Here is a 19,806-nt window from a genome sequence, read left to right on the forward strand (position 1 = left end):
CACATACATTTTCTTGCCACTGTGTATATATACACACACACACACACACACACATTTCACGATATGATACAAAGCCTCATGATACAATAATAATAATAATAGTAAAAAAAGCACCCACAAATGTTTCACTCAAAATTATTCAAGGATTCATCAAGGTCTTTTAAATCATAAATGACACAACATTGTCTGAATTTGTCTGATTGTAATGAGAAAAACTAATATGAACTCACAATTTGCGTGCATTTCTTGAGAAAAATGTGTTTGTCTACACTCAAGAAATTTTTATTTGTAAATCACTTTTCCCAATAAACATCATTTAAAAGCAGCCGTAATGTCTTAATGGGGGCCAGTGATCCATTAATGTTATTTAGTGGTGAAACCTGACCTCTGGTTTTACAATATATGTACATAATCCGATATTATTTAGAAGCTTGAGCAAAAACCAGTTGACATGTCTTTTCTTTGGCCTCTTCCCTAATTTCATGTAAACTTTACGGGCGTTATTATCAACTTATAACATGTGCGCAAGTTTTGTGCTCAAACCCATTTACATTTTGACCAGAGAATAATAAGTGTCATGTAATCGTGGGTTTCTTACATTGTCAGATTATTGAATAAGCTTGTTTTAATAAATGATGAGCGTCTTGACCAGTGTCAAGCTCCGTGTCCTCTGGAGAGGCTGGATGTTAAATGCAAACTGCTGCTGCTGTGTTTCTGCATCTGTGATGATGTCAGCGTAAATAAAACGACATGTTTCATGTACTGTAGCACCGGGACATGACGCCATTTGTTTGGCAAATTCGACAAGCTGTAACGGTACAAATCTACTTGCCGATCTTCACGCCTATGTACTGTAGATATGTTGCTCTGTTTTCCTGTGAGTGTTCAACCCCTGTATATATGTGTGTATATATATATATATATATATTCTTTTGTAATGACAAAATCTATTGCACTTTTAAACAAGTCCAAATCTATCGTATTTGTATTTGATGAGGCTGGCTTAACTGTACATAATACCTTTGGGGGGAAAAACCCTCTCTAGCATGTGTCCAATTAAAGCAAGTACCAAAATATGACCAGAAGAGGGCTGCAATGAGGCACAAATACAAGCAACTAGAACATTCACAATCATTTCAAACTGACCCGTGTCTGAGTGGAGCTCCTCGTTCCGGGGTGGACTGACAGTGAAGGAGAGCTTCCGTTTCATGGAAGACTTGCATTTCCCTTCTTTCCCCAAGATCTCACTCCGATCGAGCTTTGGAGTTTTGGGAAATGGAGAGATTTTCTCTTTACTCTGAGAAAGCAAAGAAAATACACAATAAGGAATGGAGGAACATACTGTAAAACAGACCCCAAACTATTCGTCTTAGTAACAGTTATGTTTAGTACACACTTAATATTGATATTATAACATCATCTAAACAGCATGTCCTGTTGAAACTGACTGAACTTCCTTTGTTTGTGTAACATGTGTAAAACTAATAATAGTAATTTTGAAACTGAACTATGATGCTCCCTTGAAATTCCTCATCACAACCCAGTAGGCACATAATATTGGAGATTTAACCCTCGGTTTTATCACAAATTAGGCATGCAACAGGATTGTCACATTGCTTCTATAAGCAAAATACACTGTAAAAAAAAATAAAACGATAGCAAAAAACTACATAAATTGCAGTCTGTTCCTGACACAATCGCAAAACAAATAATGACACTAGTATCCATCTCACCCTCTTCCCCACAGTCTTCTCCGCCATGGCTCCATCGCGGTCCGATCCCGGTTTAGCCATGGTGCATCCTCTGACTAGCTGCAGCAGCTACGGTTCACAGATTTCATCATGGACCTGCAACACAAACATTCCCACTTATACAGAAGTTTGAAAAACCAACATCAGAGACAAATACTGCAGTGAAATCCATGAGTATTCCACCTCCTGAATTAAGAAACAGTGATTAATGTTTATTAGAGATGCATATTGCTTCCTTAATTATTAGCATCAGTACTAATAATAGCAAATACTATTTAAAATAATAATAATAATAAAAATTTACATTTAAATGCTTTGCTTGAGTATATCAAAATCGAATATATATTTCATTCAATACTAAAAGGTATTGATAAAAATAGTTCAATATAATTAAAATGGACCATTATCTCTGTTATGCCTATTAAGAGTATTCTCTTTGGTTAGCAACATGCTAATGCCAAAAATAACAATGTAAGCAATGCAGCACTACACAGCAAGGCAGCTTTCTAGGTTGAGCAGCTTTCGCCCTGATGAAGGCTTTGTAAGCCGCAACGTGTCGGTTTGTGGTATGTTTAATCCAATAGTCATGACTTAATAAAGACTTTTTAAAATGTACCACCACTAGAGCCTCTGAGCTTTCTAGGTTTCTGAACAAAATCATAGTATCAAATGGTACCCTCACGCAGGGCCAATGGAAAGCATGAACGGAATAGCGACAATAGAGTCCAGTCATAAAAACTGAATTAACTATAAAATGCAGAATGTCACAGAGTTTGATATATTTGGGATAAAATGAATGTACGAATGCAAAAATAATACAATTGAAATCGTGATATGTCCTAGTTTAATTAAACCACAAAATGCTGTGATTTAATGGGGGGGGTGAATGCAGTCTGCAAGTGCTGTGCACTTAAAAATTAATGTGAAGCCACATTGCTCTGGTTCCTTTAAAGGCTAAATAGTCTCTGATCATTAGGCCAGTTTCACATATCCTCCATGAGCGGAGCGTGAGCGAGATGTGAGCAGCACATCTTTTCGGCACCCATGTTTTTTTTATATCATTTCAATTTATTTGTAAATTGTTTTATAGTTGCTGTAGTACTTTTGTGTACAATGTTTATAATACATGACCAAATAAAGGTATGTAATTGTTTGCATGTGGTTTTTACAGTACAGTTTATAGTACCCAATAATACATTCCGTTTTCCTAAACAAGAACAATACATTCAATCTTTCAGCAGGATCAATCATTCTGTCAACACCCAAACATTTTTTTGTTATAAATGAATACAATAAACAACTCAATAGAAACATAGAATAACAGAGACAAAGAAATAAACAAAGATATAAAATACATAGACAACTGACAGGACATTATATGTGATTTCAGTGCCTTGTGATATGTATCCTGTATTATATATTTGAAATACATAGGAGAAGTGTGAAGGCAATTATTCTTTTTTCTTCATTTTTTCCCTTCTCTTTCCTACCCTCCCAAATAAACAACATTTTTATAATTTTTTTCTTCATTTTTTCCCTTCTCTTTCCTACCCTCCCAAATAAACAACATTTAAACCAACCTACAACACACTGCAATCTATAGGTCTGCATACAAACGCAAAGAATTAATAAAGTACATTGCAGGACTTGCCATATATATATATATATATAGATATAGATATAGAGAGAGAGAGAGAGAGAGAGAGAGAGTAGAGAGAGAGAGAGAGAGAGAGAGAGAGAGAGAGAGAGAGAGAGAGAGAGAGAGAGAGAGAGAGAGATGGTATCGAATGTTGTAATCTGTTACACTGTTAATTTGTACAATGAATTTAATTTGTATATTTAAATTTAAGTTATATACTTTATTATTTTGATGTCTTTATAATTATTCTATGTGTTCCAAGCTTTGGCAATATTGTAATATGTACAGTCATGCCAATAAAGCATTCTTGAATTGAATTGAGAGAGACAGATAGAGACATAGAGACATAGAGACAGACAGACAGACAGACAGACAGACAGACAGACAGACAGACAGACAGACAGACAGACAGACAGACAGACAGATAGACAGACAGATAGACAGACAGACAGATAGATAGATAGATAGATAGATAGATAGAGACATAGAGATAGATAGATAGAGAGAGAGATTAGAAGAGATGGACCACTATTAAAATTAATGGGAGAAATTGGAACAGCTGTAGAAAGGAAGTCCCACTTCGCAGGTCAAAGAGCCAGTCCCCTTTTAGAAAAAGACATCGCCAGTCAATCAGCTTGAGAACGCACATGCGCATTAGCTGAACCGGTCTGAAAAAAGCAAGGTTTTTTGCGTGATTTGAGCTAAAAAACACAATTTATGCTACTATTGTTGGCAGATTTTCCTGCTGATTTAAAATATGTTCTTCGATCGTAATCTTGACCAACCGTTTTGGAAGTTCCGTCCTTCCCCATTCAAGTAGATAGGAGCTGCACTTTTATGCCGCTTGTTTACAAAGAAAATAGCTGCCCAAGAGCGTTCCAAAGATGACCACAGAGTGGACTGTCTTGCCTTGAAAGGGGCTTTGATATATTAACCAATCACAAGCAAGTACGCTGATAAACAAGTGCAAGTGACTGCTCGCAGTTGCTGTAGGAACCTAGAAAAGAGACGCGACCAATCTGAAAGCCCAAACGCGATGCATTGCTCAGGCCTCGCTCACAGAGTATGTATGAATCAGGATCGCGATGCTGAGGAGACGATCGACCGGGCCATCGGAAGGGACGGCTAAGGGTTCCAGTACCATCGCATGGCATCGCTGAGGACCACTGTGCAGCTGGCTGAGGACCGAATGGTGCTTTTTCTTTCTTTTTCTCTCTCTCTCTCTTTATGTAGTGTTGAAATAAGTCTTTTGATTGTAAACCCGGTTCCAGCTTTCTCCTTTACGATGAGCAAGAGACCTGTCAGCACACACGGAGTAAGCATCATGTACGCTCTGTGTAGCAGATCACAGAGAGAGAGCACTCGTTAAACTTGAAGTGTGCAGTACATGCAGACTATATATTTATATCATTAAATTGCAGCCATTCGCAGTTTATTAAGTACATTAAACCATATAGCGAACCGTTTATCCGGAAGTGAGCAGCAGGCTTTACGCCAAAATAAAAGCTACATTTAATTAGATGCATAAAATTGGAGAGATTGCAACAGAAATATAACACTATTATATATCCATCCATCCATCCATCTTCAACCGCTTGAACTATTATATAGTTAAAATTTAATTCAATGTAGTAGTAGTAGTAATAATTAATAATAATATATCAATAATAATTACATAATATTTAAACAATATATCATAAGAGAGTTATATCAATGATATCATTAATACGGTGATGCTCTGCTGAAACTCAAATTCTGTGTTTTGGATTTTGCGGTAAAGATCTGTATAGAAGCACTTTATTAGAGAAAAATAATGCAATGGTATGTTGAAAAGTAATTGTTTACATTTAATTAAAGTTCTAAAATCATTCATTTGCTAAGACCGTTTTTTTAGAATTTAGAATTAATAAAAATAAAAACACGGAATTTAGGAAAAAATTTAAAATGGAATTTGGACTGATTTCATAGGGCCCTAATCACGGTACTTTCCTATGTATCATGGTACTGACTAATTCCCATAATGATCTACCACAGCATTTACATAGGTCTTCCACTTTGATATGATTAAAAGTAAATGACAACTGGGTCACTGACAAATAAAGTTGTCCAAAAATATAAAAATGAGAAAACGCTTAAAAATGTACTTTGAAACACGTCAAGTCCAAACAAGTTTATACATTTTTGAAAAAGCATTTTCAACAAATAATGATTAATTTGTTTAGAAATGTCACGTAAAAGTATTAAAATACTTTCTTTGCACATTACAATAAAGTTTACAAAATATTTTTTTCAAGGTACTTTTTTTTTTTTTTTTGCTACAAGATTTAATTTGGTTGCTCCATTTGACCTGAACAAAATGTGTCTTTTTATAAGAATATCAAAATATCTTATTTGTTTTTTAAACTTTACAGTCACAAGGATATAAAGAGGGTCTCTCTCTCACTCGTTCTTTTTTTTTTTTTTTTTTTTTGCACTTATATAGGGCTTTTTTTAACCTTAGGAGGTTACCAAAGCGCTTTACACTGTGTCCCATTCACACACACATTCACACACCAATGGCTGCAGAGCTGCCATGCAAGGCGCTAGCCTGACATTGGGAGCAACTTGGGGTTCAGTGTCTTACCCAAGGACACTTCGGCATGAGTCGTCGTGTGGGCCGGAAATCGAACCACCAACTCAGCCGATACTGATCCTAGACTGTTCACCTTTTATCAGGATCTCTGTCATAACGAAGCTTTCTGCTTTGTGTCAAACTGATAACCCAGTTTGACACAAAGTGCCTTTGTGTCTTTTTATTTAGTTGAATGATTGTATTAAAAGTAAATTTTTCACTTGTTGCTGTTTAAACTTTAATGAGGGGAACACGTGCTCTCTCATGAGGGCAAGAGATGAAAAGAAAAGCGTAGAAAGAGCGCATGTTTCTGGACTCTACAGATGCTACTATTGTTAATGCCGGTTAATCGGGAGATATATAATATATATGTTTGAATTACATCACATCTTGTAACTTGCATTATTACTGAGATGCCAATGTCCGGTGGAGACGGAGAAGCTGCCGCCATGAACCATATTCACCATACCTCTCCCACTGCATCGTTCTTAACTGCTGAATCAAGTTTGTTGTCTTGCATCATGATGCCAGTATTCCCCAAACTCTGTGATGCCATGAGAGTGCTGCTGGTGTCTTAAAGGAGCCATGCCTCTTTTGCGACATGAACAACAGTTTATGCGACTGGTTGGATTACCGATCAAGTCACAGGACGTGGATATCAGCAGATCGTTAGCTGATCGATCGGAGCATCCCTAATTTTTTTATTTTTGCTGTCTATTGTCACACCACTTAGACATGTTTTAATTTAAGCCCCAGTCAAAATGTCAAAATTACTTTGAATGTAAAACTGAATGAAACTGAAAACATAAAGGTGTCTTCAAGTAATTGTTTTGTTTGAATTGCATGTTTAATGTAGTTTTAGTAACTTGATAGATCCAGACAAACAAAAACTAGCATCACGTCATTGACCCAATTAGCAAACGGCTTCATGCAGCCTGAGTCCAGAGTTTCTGTTGGTGTAAACTTTCATTATAATAAATATACAGCATAACAAAGCCTTTTACACAAAGGCTTTACACAAACCACCAGCCGAGCACAACAGATTCAATGTTTTATCTGCACATTTATTCTGCAATTTCGTCAAGCAACAATAGAGAAAACCAGCAATTAGAGATGTCTGACAGCGGAAATCGGGTCTCTTTTGGATGAAAAGGTTCAAGCAAATCAACAGAGAGCCACAGACCTAAACAAAACCCCCCACAGATTCGCCCTGCCTTCTGTGAAACAAGCAGAAGACACTGAGCAAATACTCCTGGGAAATAACATTTCCACGACACCTGACACCCTGAACCACCGAGCAAAAACCAGCTGAGTCACTCCATCTGAGAAAGAGGAAGTGTTGAGGAAAAAGTGCTACAGCATCCACTCACATTATCAGAGAGGGTCAAATGTGTTACAACTACACCACAACATTTTCTGTGTTCATGTAGGTGTGCCAGCTTTTACAAAGTGAAAGTTCACCCAAAAATGCAAAGTCACTCACCCTCATCTTGTTCCAAACAGATTCATGCAAATGGTGTTTACACAGACATTTCATACAAGATTTTTTATTCATTAATTATTTTTATAAAATACCACTAATTACAACAAAACTCAATGTGTATCTTTAACTATACATTGTCAAAACTCAACAAACACGCAATAATGACACTGCATCCTTGGTTAGAGTCTGGCTTGATGAAACCAATGACTGGTAGGAGGCACTATGTTTTTTTTTTGTGTTTTCTTTTTAATGCATTTGGCAGACGCTTTTATCCAAAGTGACTTACAAAGCCCTTATTACAGGGACAATCCCCCCGGAGCAACCTGGAGTTAAGTCAAGGACACAATGGTGGTGGCTGTGGGGATCGAACAGACAACCTTCTGCTTAACAGTTTAGTGCTTTAGCCCACTACGCCACCATCACTCCACAACTTCGTTCTGTATATTTAAAAGATCCAGATCATAAGCAACCCCCTACGGACACATAGGAGAAAGAATCACGATTGGCTAGTACATTTTTATTTTAACCCACAAAACTTTTATGCAAGCATAATGCAATAAACAATATTAAGTAAACTGGGAAGGGGGCATCTTCACATGTATACAGTATTGATATGATTCTATAAGGCTTCACGTCCTATAGTATGGGAGTGCATTTCTAATTTTGTATTTTACTTCATCATTTTAATCAGTGTTTGATGAAGTTAAAATTTCATAACGTATGATTTAGGAGTGTTCTTGGTAAAAAAAAAAAAAACATATGGTTCGCCAACCACGATTCGGGAAGCACTGGCACCACGGTCGGTTCACCTCAAGTTTAATGACGCATCTGGAGCACAAGTTTTGGTCAAGAAAACAAAGCGTCAAACAGGCACAGCTACAACCTCTGCTAATGCACCTGAATGGACCTGTAGATGGATATCATGGTCAACTTAATGACATCACTGTTCTGCACGCGTTGTGTGTAGTTGAAAACGGCAAGTGGAGAAAATGAGCCGTTGATAGTGAAGTGACAGAAAGATGGAGGAAAGGCTAATCCTTGCTGTTAGCAATTTACCAGTGTTATATGACATGTCTCTGCCCACGTACAGGGACATATTTAAGAAACATTACGTGTGGAAAGGTGTATCTGAGATCGCAGGGATTCCAAGTAGGTTTACATCGTCAAATAGCCTGTGAAATAACAATTAAATAATTTGTTTTGCATATGTGTTACATGTATGACAGTAAACGGAACCATTTAAATGATCAGATATAGTGTATAAACTTTGGTTAGTTTGTCACCATTTAATATAATTATTTTTATTCATTATTTTATTATATTTAATTTAGTAATGCATTATAGTATAGTAACTAAATATTTGATATAGATTTATTATATGTACGTTCCTTCCTTTTCATTTAGTTGGATGTTGGTAATATTAGTTCCGCTTTCACTTGTTTCCGCGGGGAGTGTAATAAGTGCGACACGCTCTCTCGTGAGGTAACAAATGACGGGAGACTGGAGGAAGAGAAGTTTCTGGACTCTGCAGGTGTTACTGTTAATGCTGTTTGCTCAGCAATCATTTAATAAAGAGGTTTTAATTATACCCCATCTTGTATTCTGCGTTATTATTATGATACATGAGCCTTGCGGAGACTGAGGTGCTGCTACCGCAGATAATAATAAAAAACACTTCACGCAGGACGCGCCAGTTTAGTGTAAATATCGCGGTTTCTATTTAATTTAGATTAATTGTGCAGCCCTAGTATAAACGTACCATATTAATAACCTTACTAAAATGTTAATAATAATATTAATTGAAAAGAAACCTAACAGCCAGACACTGGCAACACGCAGCGACAAAATAGCTGGCAGTGTGAACGCAGCTTTAACGTTATTTTTATGTTTGTGCAAGACTTGTTACAGAAAGAAAGCACTTTGCAACCTCTGCTTTTTACCTCTCTATCAGTTTGTAAAATAATTTGACACATTATAGTTTTGTCCTTAAGGAGGCTCAGCAGGCCTACAGTCAGTAAGGTCAGGTGTTTACATAAAACAGCTCTCACTAGCCAGTAGTCCAGCTGCTCATCGACAGTCTCAATGCTGTGTGTCCACTGGCATGTGATGAGCGAATGTGGATTAAGTGCTTTAATCACATCATTACATTTAAGCAAAAGTTGAAAAGATCAACACTGTTTGCATAATGTGGGCATTTGAAAGTGAGGTTGGCATCATTCCAACTGTAATCACGCATATTAAAGATGATAGTGTTGCTCGTGTACTGAAGGCTTGACAAATACACAGCAGCTCTCTGGCGTGGTGAGCGGGGCTAAGCGGATTTCTTCCACATCATTGGACATGTACCGAAGCAAGATGAAAGCAACAGGACCATTCATGCCATCGGGATGAAGGGAGGAACCACTCTTGGATTTCCAGTGGATGTGTGAGTATGTTTTAATTACCCACCACCACATATAACAAGTTCTCTGGTTATGACCGCGTTTTAATTCAAACCGACTGATTTTCATGACATCCAGTTTCATTAACGGTTCTATAACGTTCATTCTTTCAGCCATGCGGACAGAAAACTAGACTAAAATACTTTGTGTTTCCTGTATTAATATTAACCACTGCAGCAACCCACACTACAACCTTATCTACAGCTCGAGATGAGACAAAGTGCTAGTAGACTATTCCCAAAAAATGATTCTTTTGAACCGGTACTTTTTAGTGAATCAAGAAGACACAGAGCAGACAAAATGAATTTACTCACTGCAATTAAACCAAACTGTGTTATGTGTGCTTAAAGCTGCAGGTCGCCAGTGGCTGGCGGTGAAGTCGCTAGTGGGCGTTCCCACTACTGGTAGCCTAGTAACGTTTATAAATGACATTCACGGATGTCATTCCATTGCTGTACGTTTATTCACAATATCTGATCATTTATATGGTTTTCTTTGCTGTCATACATGTAACACATCTTCAAAACAAATCATTTAATAGTTAATTTACAGACTATTTGATTATTTAAACCTACTTGGAATCCCCGCCATCTCAGATACACCTTTCCACGCCGTATTTTTCTTAAAAATGTCCTTGTACGTGGGAACAGACATGTCATAGAGCACTGGAAAATCGCTAACAGCAAGAATTAGCCTTTCATCCATCTTTCCGTTACTGCAGGAGCTGAGAGAGAGAGAAGGATCACGTGAGCTCTCCCGTCTTCTCTCCTATTGGCTGTCGCTTTCGTAAGTCGCTCTTCATTTGAATAAAGTTGAACTTGTCTCAACTTTGTCGCATCGCTGGACAAAGCCTACATCTAGTCGCCAATGGTCGCGACAGCTCGTGTCGCCGGAAGTCGCTGTGCTCTCATTGAAAATGAATGGGATGGTGTCGCTGTCTTGCGCGATGTCGCTGGCAGTGTGTACGCAGCTTAAGGCTCATGAGACTCACTCGTTCATACGACAGTAGTGTAGTTCAAAATATAAATTGAGTTTTTGTTGTAGTAAGTGAATTAAATGAAAAATAAGACTAATTAATCTAGCTATTAAATATTTCATAATAATAAAAACAATACATTTCTTTAAAAAAAAGTTCATTTTTAAATATGCTTACACCATTGTCTCTCATTATGGGTGTAACGATTCATCAATTTGGATCGATGCATAGACCCAATAACCAACGATCCAACGTTATCGATACAACGCGTAAATATCGATAAAGAATTTTTAAGATGCACCTTTATTTTAATGCTCTCAGGTCAGCAACGTCTGAACACATTTCCGTAAAGGTGATGAAGCGACCTTATAACGTTAATTTCACATTATGAGCGCTAAATATGCTTTTCGTGTGGGACAAGGATGTGCTCTCTCTGTCTCTCTCTTTCTCTCTCTCTCAGAGAAAGAGAGAGAGAGAGAGAGAGAGAGAAAGAGAGAGAGAGACATGCGGCCACTGTGTGTGTGTGTGTCCATGTTAGGGATGAAACGGTTACCGGTTTCACAGTAAACCACGATAAAATTCCCTGATGGTTATTATTACCATGTCACATTTAATTATCCTTAAAACCATGAGCGATTAGCGTGATTTGTAAAACTCGTGGTAAATGGAACGTGGTGGTGGCGTAGTGGGCTAAAGCACAGGGCTGTTAATCAGAAGGTCATAGGTTCTAACCCCACAGCCACCACCATTGTGCTCTTGAGTAAGGCACTTAACTCCAGGTTGCTCCAGGGGGATTGTCCCTGTAATAAGTGCACTGTAAGTCGCTTTGGATAAAAGCATCTGCCAAATGCATAAATGTAAATGCACGGCTAACACACAAAGTGGTGTTCTGAAAAGTCACGAACAGTTGAAGTCAGAAGTTTACATACAATTAGGTTCAAGTCAATAAATTTTTTTTTTAACCACTTCACAGATTTAATATTAGCAAACTATAGTTTTGGCAACTCATTTAGGACATCTACCTAGTGCATGACATGTGTAATTTTTCAACTGTGTAAGTTTACAGACCGATTGTTTCACTTTTAATTGACTATATCACAATTCCAGTGGGTTAGAAGTTTAAATACACTAAGCTAACTGTGCCTTTAAGCAGCTTGGATAATTAGCCAATTAGATTCTGATTTAAATGGCTAATTTGAGTCGATTGTAGGTGTACCTGTGAATGTATTTTATGGCCTACCTTCAACCTTAGTGCCTCTTTGCACATCATGTGAAAAATCTGAAGAAATCAGTCAAGACCTCAGAAATAAAATTGTGGACCTCTACATGTCAGGTTCATCCTTGGGAGCAATTTCCAAATGCCTTAAGGTACCACGTTCATCTGTACAAACAATAGTACATAAGTATAGACACCATGGGACCACGCAGCCATTATACCGCTCAGGAAGGAGACACATTCTGTCTCCTAGAGACGTTGTTTGGTGCAAAAAGTGCAAATTAGTCCCAGAACGACAGCAAAGGACCTTGTGAAGATGCTGGAGGTATCAGGTAGACGAGTATCTATATCCACAGTAAATCAAGGCTCCTATTTTCTTAATTATTTATTACTATTTTTTCTACTACTGCAGTTTTGATAAAATATCACATTCTAATGACTTACAATCATTAGTGCTGTCAGTCAATCTACAAAAAATTATGCCATTAATAGCGTTTACAAATTTAGCGATTAATTGTAACTTTTGAAAGTGCTGAAATTTGACTCTATACACCATAAATGCTGTCCACACACACCCAGCATGACTCTGATTCATGGGCGCAACATGAAACATTGTTATTTTTTAGTTTGTTTTGCCATGAAAACATGGCGGAAGGCAATGACAGCGCTCGGGAGAATTTCCAAGTCCAAGAAGGCCAAATCAGAAGTGTGGTCATATTTTGGATTTTATACGAATGCTGAGGGGAAATTAGTAGAAGATGGTAACCCTGTCTGCAGAGCTCACCAGAGGGAAGTCGCTGCGAAACGAGGCAATGCGTCCAATCTGGCGAGCCATCTCCGTGACAACCATCCATCACTTTATAGTGCATGCAATGCAAGTTAACTTTTAGCTCAGTGGATGAATTGGGCAAATGTATGAGGAAAAGTAAATAGTTTCTTATCTCACTTGTAAAAAAAAAAACGCAAGCTTCCGCAAAGAAAGTTCCTAGCCAGTAATGGTTTGTGTGATATGAGCGCGAAGCGATCATCTGTGTTCCACAACTGCTTTCGGGTCATTGAATAACGTATAACGTGCGAGTAAGGGCAGCAGGAGGACATTCTGGTGCCCTCCTAGGGTAAGATGGTGCCCCCCTAGGGAGTTGGTGCCCTACGCAGACTGCGTAGTCTGCTTATAGGGAGCGGCGGTACTGCGTTGCAGTCTACAAAACAATCGTCCAATACAAAAGCTGAAGTCCTCCGATTTAATTTTTAATACAATCGATACCTATAACAGAGACGCCCTATGGCACCAGTTGAGTTCGTATGAAAGCAGATAGCGTGAGACATGAAAGAAGCCAGAGTCCATGTGTTTGTGTTAGTTAATTTATGACATTAAGGGTGTGTTCACACTTGGCATGTGTGGTTCAATTAAAACGAACTCAGGTGTGATTGCTCTGTTAGTGCAGTTCATTTGAACAAGTGTGAACTAGGGCTGCACAATAAGTCATATTGCGATTATTTTGAAAAATATTGCGATTGCGATTTGAACTGCGATTATGATGGTAATGTTTTCCACATGTTCAACTGCCAAAAGGCTACTGGGGTTTTCACACTTGAGCCCTCTTAAAAAGACCCAAACTGAGATCTTTTTTCAGTTCAACCACAAACAAATAAATATATAAACAGTGAAACTAATCATCATCATTAGTTTTTGAAACAGTCATCTTGAATATTAGGGATGCTCCAATCAGGATTTGAACATCCGATACGATCACCAATTTTCTTTTCATCTCATCAATCGATAGTTCTTGCCTAGTTTTTGCTGTCAAAAATAATGTTGGTTGATTGAATAATGCAATAAAAACTAAATAAAATGTTTAAATGTAAATGTTATTCTTTATTCTAGGCCTTAAAAACTAGTTAGCTTATACAAATTATTCTTTACTGTATATAAGATGGTCCTAAAGAATGAGGCTTAATGTCAAACTGAAGTTGAACTGATAACCCATTGGTGTAATTACATTTAAAGTGAACATTTTGGTTAGTTTGACACCATTTAATTTAATTATTTTTATTCATTATTTTATTATATTTAATTTAGTAATGCATTATAGTATAGTAACTAAATATTTGACATAGATTTATTATATGTACGTTCCTTCCTTTTCATTTAGTTGGATGTTGGTAATATTAGTTCCGCTTTCACTTGTTTCCACGGGGAGTGTAATAAGTGCGACACGCTCTCTCGTGAGGTAACAAATGACGGGAGACTGGAGGAAGAGAAGTTTCTGGACTCTGCAGGTGTTACTGTTAATGCTGTTTGCTCAGCAATCATTTAATAAAGATGTTTTAATTTTACCCCATCTTGTATTCTGTGTTATTATTATGATACATGAGCCTTGCGGAGGCTGAGATGCTGCTACCGCAGATAATAATAAAAAACGTTTTACACAGGATGTGCAGTTTAGTGTAAATAAAGCGTTTAGCGCACGTAAGCAAACGGAACCGAACTCAGAGCACTTCTGTTACTCTAAGCATGAGAGGGAGTTGTGGAGCGCAGAACCGCTCTGAAAACACCAACAATGCTCTAACTTAATATAGACTGCAGCGCAAATAAACTTTGAAGAGAGCAGAATATTTATTTATTTAATAAAATCGCAGCCCTTCCAGTTTAATAATTGCACAAGGTCATATCGCGGTCTCAATTTAATTTTCGAGTAATTGTGCAGTCCTAGTGTGAACGCCGTCACCCGAACCTTGCGGACCGCGACCGCCTGAATAGTGGGTCTCGGTCTGCTTCCAAACTTACTCTGGTACGGTTCGATTGCTATATGAACGCAACATGGACCAAAGACGTCTAAACGGACCAAAAACAGGAAGTAATTTGCCTAATACTGACCTCAAGCATACCTGGTTCTTCTCATCATAGGAGCTATGTTGCCTATTACAGTTCGGGACAGGCGTCAGGCGTTTGTGTGCAACGGAGGAATTCCTGGTGTTGTTTTGACTCCTTTACACATTTTATTAACTCTTCGTTTGTTCACAGCTGGTAAAAATACCCCATGTATACATATATACATCCAACGAGAGCATTTTGCCAGCATTGTTTTGGATGATGGGCAAGTTCTGTCAAAAATAAATGTCATAAAAGCTGTCCAATCAGGTCGTGACTTTTCCCTGATGCTTTGGTTTTGTATCGTTAGGTTTGGTGTTAAAAATGCCAGTGTGAACGCTAAACGAACCAGGACTATATCATTTTCATTTTTGGTCTGGACCAAGAGGACCGAACTACAAGTGTGAACACACCCTAAAACTTACGTTGACTGTTCAGCTGGTTCCTGCATCATCCTAGCCCACCGTTACCTGTTACAAACTCTTAGCTATTTACCAGGGGTTCTCTGATGAACCCACGTTCTTCGCACAGACCTCCGTGTAGTGAAATACATACAAATTCCTGTGCTTTTCAGCCTCAGATAGCATCTCCGCCTTTGGATGCTAGCGACAGCATTTTGTTCTCTGTAGTTCAATAGTCTGGAGTGGTGGTGGCGTAGTGGCTAAAGCACAGGGCTGTTAATCAGAAGGTCGCAGGTTTGAACCCCACGGCTACCACCATTGTGTCCTTGAGCAAGGCACTTAACTCCAGGTTGCTCCAGGGGGATTGTCCCTGTAATAAGTGCACTGTAAGTCGCTTTGGATAAAAGTGTCTGCCAAATGCATAAAAATCTGTATAAATACAGTCTCATTTGAAGTTGTCGCATATGGTGTTGTTGAGGCCCGAGCAAGTGCATAAATGAAAACATTTGCCAAAAAAAACCCCACCAACATTACAGACTCAGCTACAAAATCATAGCTGCCATGTTTTCAAACTAAAAGCCCACATTTCCGGCCCCAAACCCTAAAGAACGGTTCATGAACCCAAAATTCAACACCGGGACACAATGTTCACTATTTAGTGTGCACTCTAGGTTGTTTTCAGCATTAATATTTCATCGCTTTATTCCCTCTGAAGTTTTGTGTCATCATGAAAACCTCACATTTCACAGGCCTAGCATCACAAAACATTGAAACACCCAAAGAACATGTTTGAGACAATAGAATATAGCTAAAACTCCTATATGTCAATACTTTACAGCCTTTTCATGATGTTCAATGTATATTTCAATAGATATGTCAATATCTAAAAATCATCACGATAATCACAATTATTGCTTAATGATATTTCGCTTTTTAATATATTGCAAATATATTCTGAATAAAACCCAGCCCAACCCCACTGTCACAAATACAACACACTGTTTACACCAAGTCACAAAATTGGGCATTCTAGAGCTACACGGAGGAGAATTATACCAGCGGATGCCAACAAAATTTCAGTAAACTCCAGGGAGGTAAATGACTAGGTCTATTCCTGACTTCGAGACGGAGTCAAAAACATGCACACAAAAAGACAGAGGCTGAAGCCAGAGAATGGAAACACAAACAGTGAGCTCTAAACTCTTCAGCGTGTGACCTCGGACTGCCGTCTCTACTGGGACTTCGGCAGTGGAAGTACTGACGGGCCTGATTTATTCTAGCACCGGCACGACCAGCAAACCACCCTGTGTGGCATCACCAAGTCTTCTACTGCAAACGGCACCATTACAGCACAGTGTGTACCATTGACCCCGACATGAACAAACAAACTATTGAGATGGCATTGGAAAAGAAAATAAATAAATAAATGTATTTTAAATGTAAAGTACTACTCTGGTTTTAATACAAGTTAAGCTCAATCAACAGCATTTGTGGCATTATGTTGATTACCACCAAAATTAACTATGACTTGCCCCTCCTTTTCTTTTCAAAAAGCAAAAATCTGGGTTAAAGTGAGACACTTACAATGAAAGTGAATGGGGTCAATCCATAAACGTTAAAATACAGTTTTCAAAGTAAAGCCACATGGTGTAAACAATATCGGTTAACATGATTTTAGTGAGATAAAATCACAGCGAAAACCCTAAAATGACCGTAAAAACGATGAATTAAAGAACTTTACAGCTCGAAGTATATAAGTGCTTTTATAAAATTATAAGCTTCACATTTCTGCCTTTAAACTCTTTCAAAAACATACATTCATTTCCATTGTAAGTGTCTCACTGTAATCTCGATTTGTGCTTTTTTTCATTTAGAGTCAAAATAATTGTTTGTGGTAATTAAAATGGTCACAAATGCTGCTGTTTGGGTTTAATTTGTATTGAACCTGGGAATATTCCATTAAGAAGGTCTGTTTAATGTCACGTCTAACAACAACCCTTTACCGTGGTAAAAATCACTCTGATAACTCTTAAGCTGTAATTAGCACAAAAAACAAAACAAAATAAAACCCACATGTAAACCGTGAAATCACAACTGAAAACCTGCATGTAAATGTCTAGATGTACAAAACCGCTTAGTTTAAGATAATGGCACAATACAAGAAGAAAAAAACGTTGAATATTTGGTTTAATGGAATAAAAATGTCATGTTATAATATTTTGATATTTGTGAGTAGGGCTGGGCGATAAAACGGTATCGGTATTTACCGACGGTACACATTTATCGATAACGATATACATTTTTTTCGATATAACGCTTGATAGCTTCATTTAATTGCATTTAAATGTAAATAGACATGAAGTTTGATTGCATGAACAACCATCAAGCATGCGCTGTCCCTGGATCATAAACAGCCTATCATATGGCTTGAAAAGGAGCATGCTACGATTGACAAGCAAACAGCCAATAACAAGTTGCGTTGCTGTGAGGTTCGGTTGTGCTATCGCCATGTGACGTCAGAACACACGAACACATGCTTAAATGAGTGCCATGCCTGCCGGCGATTAGAATACAAAAAAAAAAAAAGACATGTCAGCTCGACAGTTTTTTGGTTTCTTTACATCAGACCAACGTCAGGACGGCGTTGTGTGTTAGCCAGCGTCAGGATGGCGTTGTGTGTTAGCCAACGTCAGGACGCCGTTGTGCGTTAGCCAACGTCAGAACGCTGTTGTGAGTAAGCCAACGTCAGAACGCCGTTGTGAGTAAGCCAACAGCCAACGTCAGAACGCCGTTGTGAGTAAGCCAACAGCCAACGTCAGAACGCCGTTGTGAGTAAGCCAACGTCAGAACGCCGTTGTAAGCCAACGTCAGAACGCCGTTGTAAGCCAACGTCAGAACGCCGTTGTGAGTAAGCCAACGTCAGAACGCCGTTGTGAGTAAGCCAACAGCCAACGTCAGAACGCCGTTGTGAGTAAGCCAACAGCCAACGTCAGAACGCCATTGTGAGTAAGCCAACGTCAGAACGCCATTGTGAGTAAGCCAACGTCAGAACGCCGTTGTGAGTAAGCTTTGGAAAAAAAATAAAACGTCCCGGCAAAGTACGGAATCACAAGCAACTAACGAGGTACTGACGAGGTACTCTGCAACAATGCCTTATGAGAAATCCTCCAAATGGGGATTTCATTTATTAAGTTCAATAGTTTCTTTAACACTTGTGTATTTAATCTTCATATAAGAAAGAAGATATTTGTTTACATGTTATTTTGTTTTTGACTGTTAAAACTAAAATATTTTTTTGTTTGCATTAGTAAGAGTGGGTAAATTACAAATACAGTGGTTACATTCAAACCTTTTTTAGGTTATTAAAATGTAACAATAATTATCGATACCGAATGATATGAAACATATGTGATACATTTTTTAGCTGTATCGCCCAGCCCTATTTGTGGGATTTACATTTTTGGTCAGCTACAATAGTGTATGAACAAATATTAAGTAACATGTATAAGTAAATAGGGTAGGGCGATAAAATGATCTTGATGTTTTTCAAATGATGATAAACGATGATAAACTTGAGTAATTTTCCATATTCAGCCAATGTTCTACATCTAAATGATCAAGTGTGTGTGTGTGTGTGTGTGTGTGTGTGTGTGTGTGTGTGTGTGTGTGTGTGTGTGTCACTAAAAATGCAAACAATTCGGCTTTCCCAGACTGTATGAAGTTGCTAATGTCGTTGAGTCCAGAACAAGACTGAACACAACAGCAACTACGACATCAACACCATTGCTGTTTATATACAGTATGTACTATTTGGAAGTGGTTTGGATAAATACCGATATTGAACGATATGAAAAAAATATCATAATAACAGTTCTGGCCATATCAACACAGAGCTGTTTTTACCCCAGAAGAATTGTCCAATCCACAAAATTCAAAACATTTGATCATTACAGTTAATTATCAAAGGTTGCACTGTTTGAATGAAAGAATGGCAGAAAATACTACACTGGAAGGCACAAACGTAATCCAGTGGCACTGTTCAGAAAACATACAACAGGAAACGTCAAATCTTCAGAGGTAAACTGTTTACTGATGCCCAAATATTCTCTAAAAGGCACAGAGTCAAAAAACCTGCCAGGACACAGATGCATGCAACTTCCATGGTTGCCAGGAACATTAAGGCCACACCCAGTTCTCAAACTGTTTGACCAAGGAAATTCATGATTTTTCTGTGACTTTTCCAGTAGCTTGTGATAACTGATTAGTATTTCTGAGAGAGACACATAGACCCAGAGAAAGAACACAAGTTGGAAAATTAAAATGGACACTGACCCAGTTTACATGCACTTAAAGGAATATTTCGTGTTCAGTACAATTAAGCTTAAATCAACAGCATTTTTCATAATATTTATAACC

The 19,806-nt window shown here is 38.0% G+C and overlaps 1 protein-coding gene across 4 annotated transcripts in view; it reads right to left on the reverse strand.

The window, feature by feature from the left end:
- ankrd12 (ankyrin repeat domain 12) overlaps positions 1-19,806 on the reverse strand; it is a 79,056-nt gene that overhangs the window by 18,509 nt on the left and 40,741 nt on the right. For all 4 annotated transcript variants that reach the window (XM_052134432.1, XM_052134431.1, XM_052134430.1 and 1 more), the window contains exons 2-3: positions 1,734-1,847; positions 1,147-1,297 (exon numbers count right to left, since the gene is read on the reverse strand). In XM_052134432.1, the coding sequence (XP_051990392.1) occupies positions 1,147-1,297; positions 1,734-1,793 (211 nt within the window). In that variant the 5' untranslated portion in view covers positions 1,794-1,847. The remainder of the gene's footprint in view (positions 1-1,146; positions 1,298-1,733; positions 1,848-19,806) is intronic.

The sequence above is a fragment of the Xyrauchen texanus genome, chromosome 9 (assembly GCF_025860055.1).
Source record: "Xyrauchen texanus isolate HMW12.3.18 chromosome 9, RBS_HiC_50CHRs, whole genome shotgun sequence".
NCBI lineage: Eukaryota > Metazoa > Chordata > Actinopteri > Cypriniformes > Catostomidae > Xyrauchen > Xyrauchen texanus.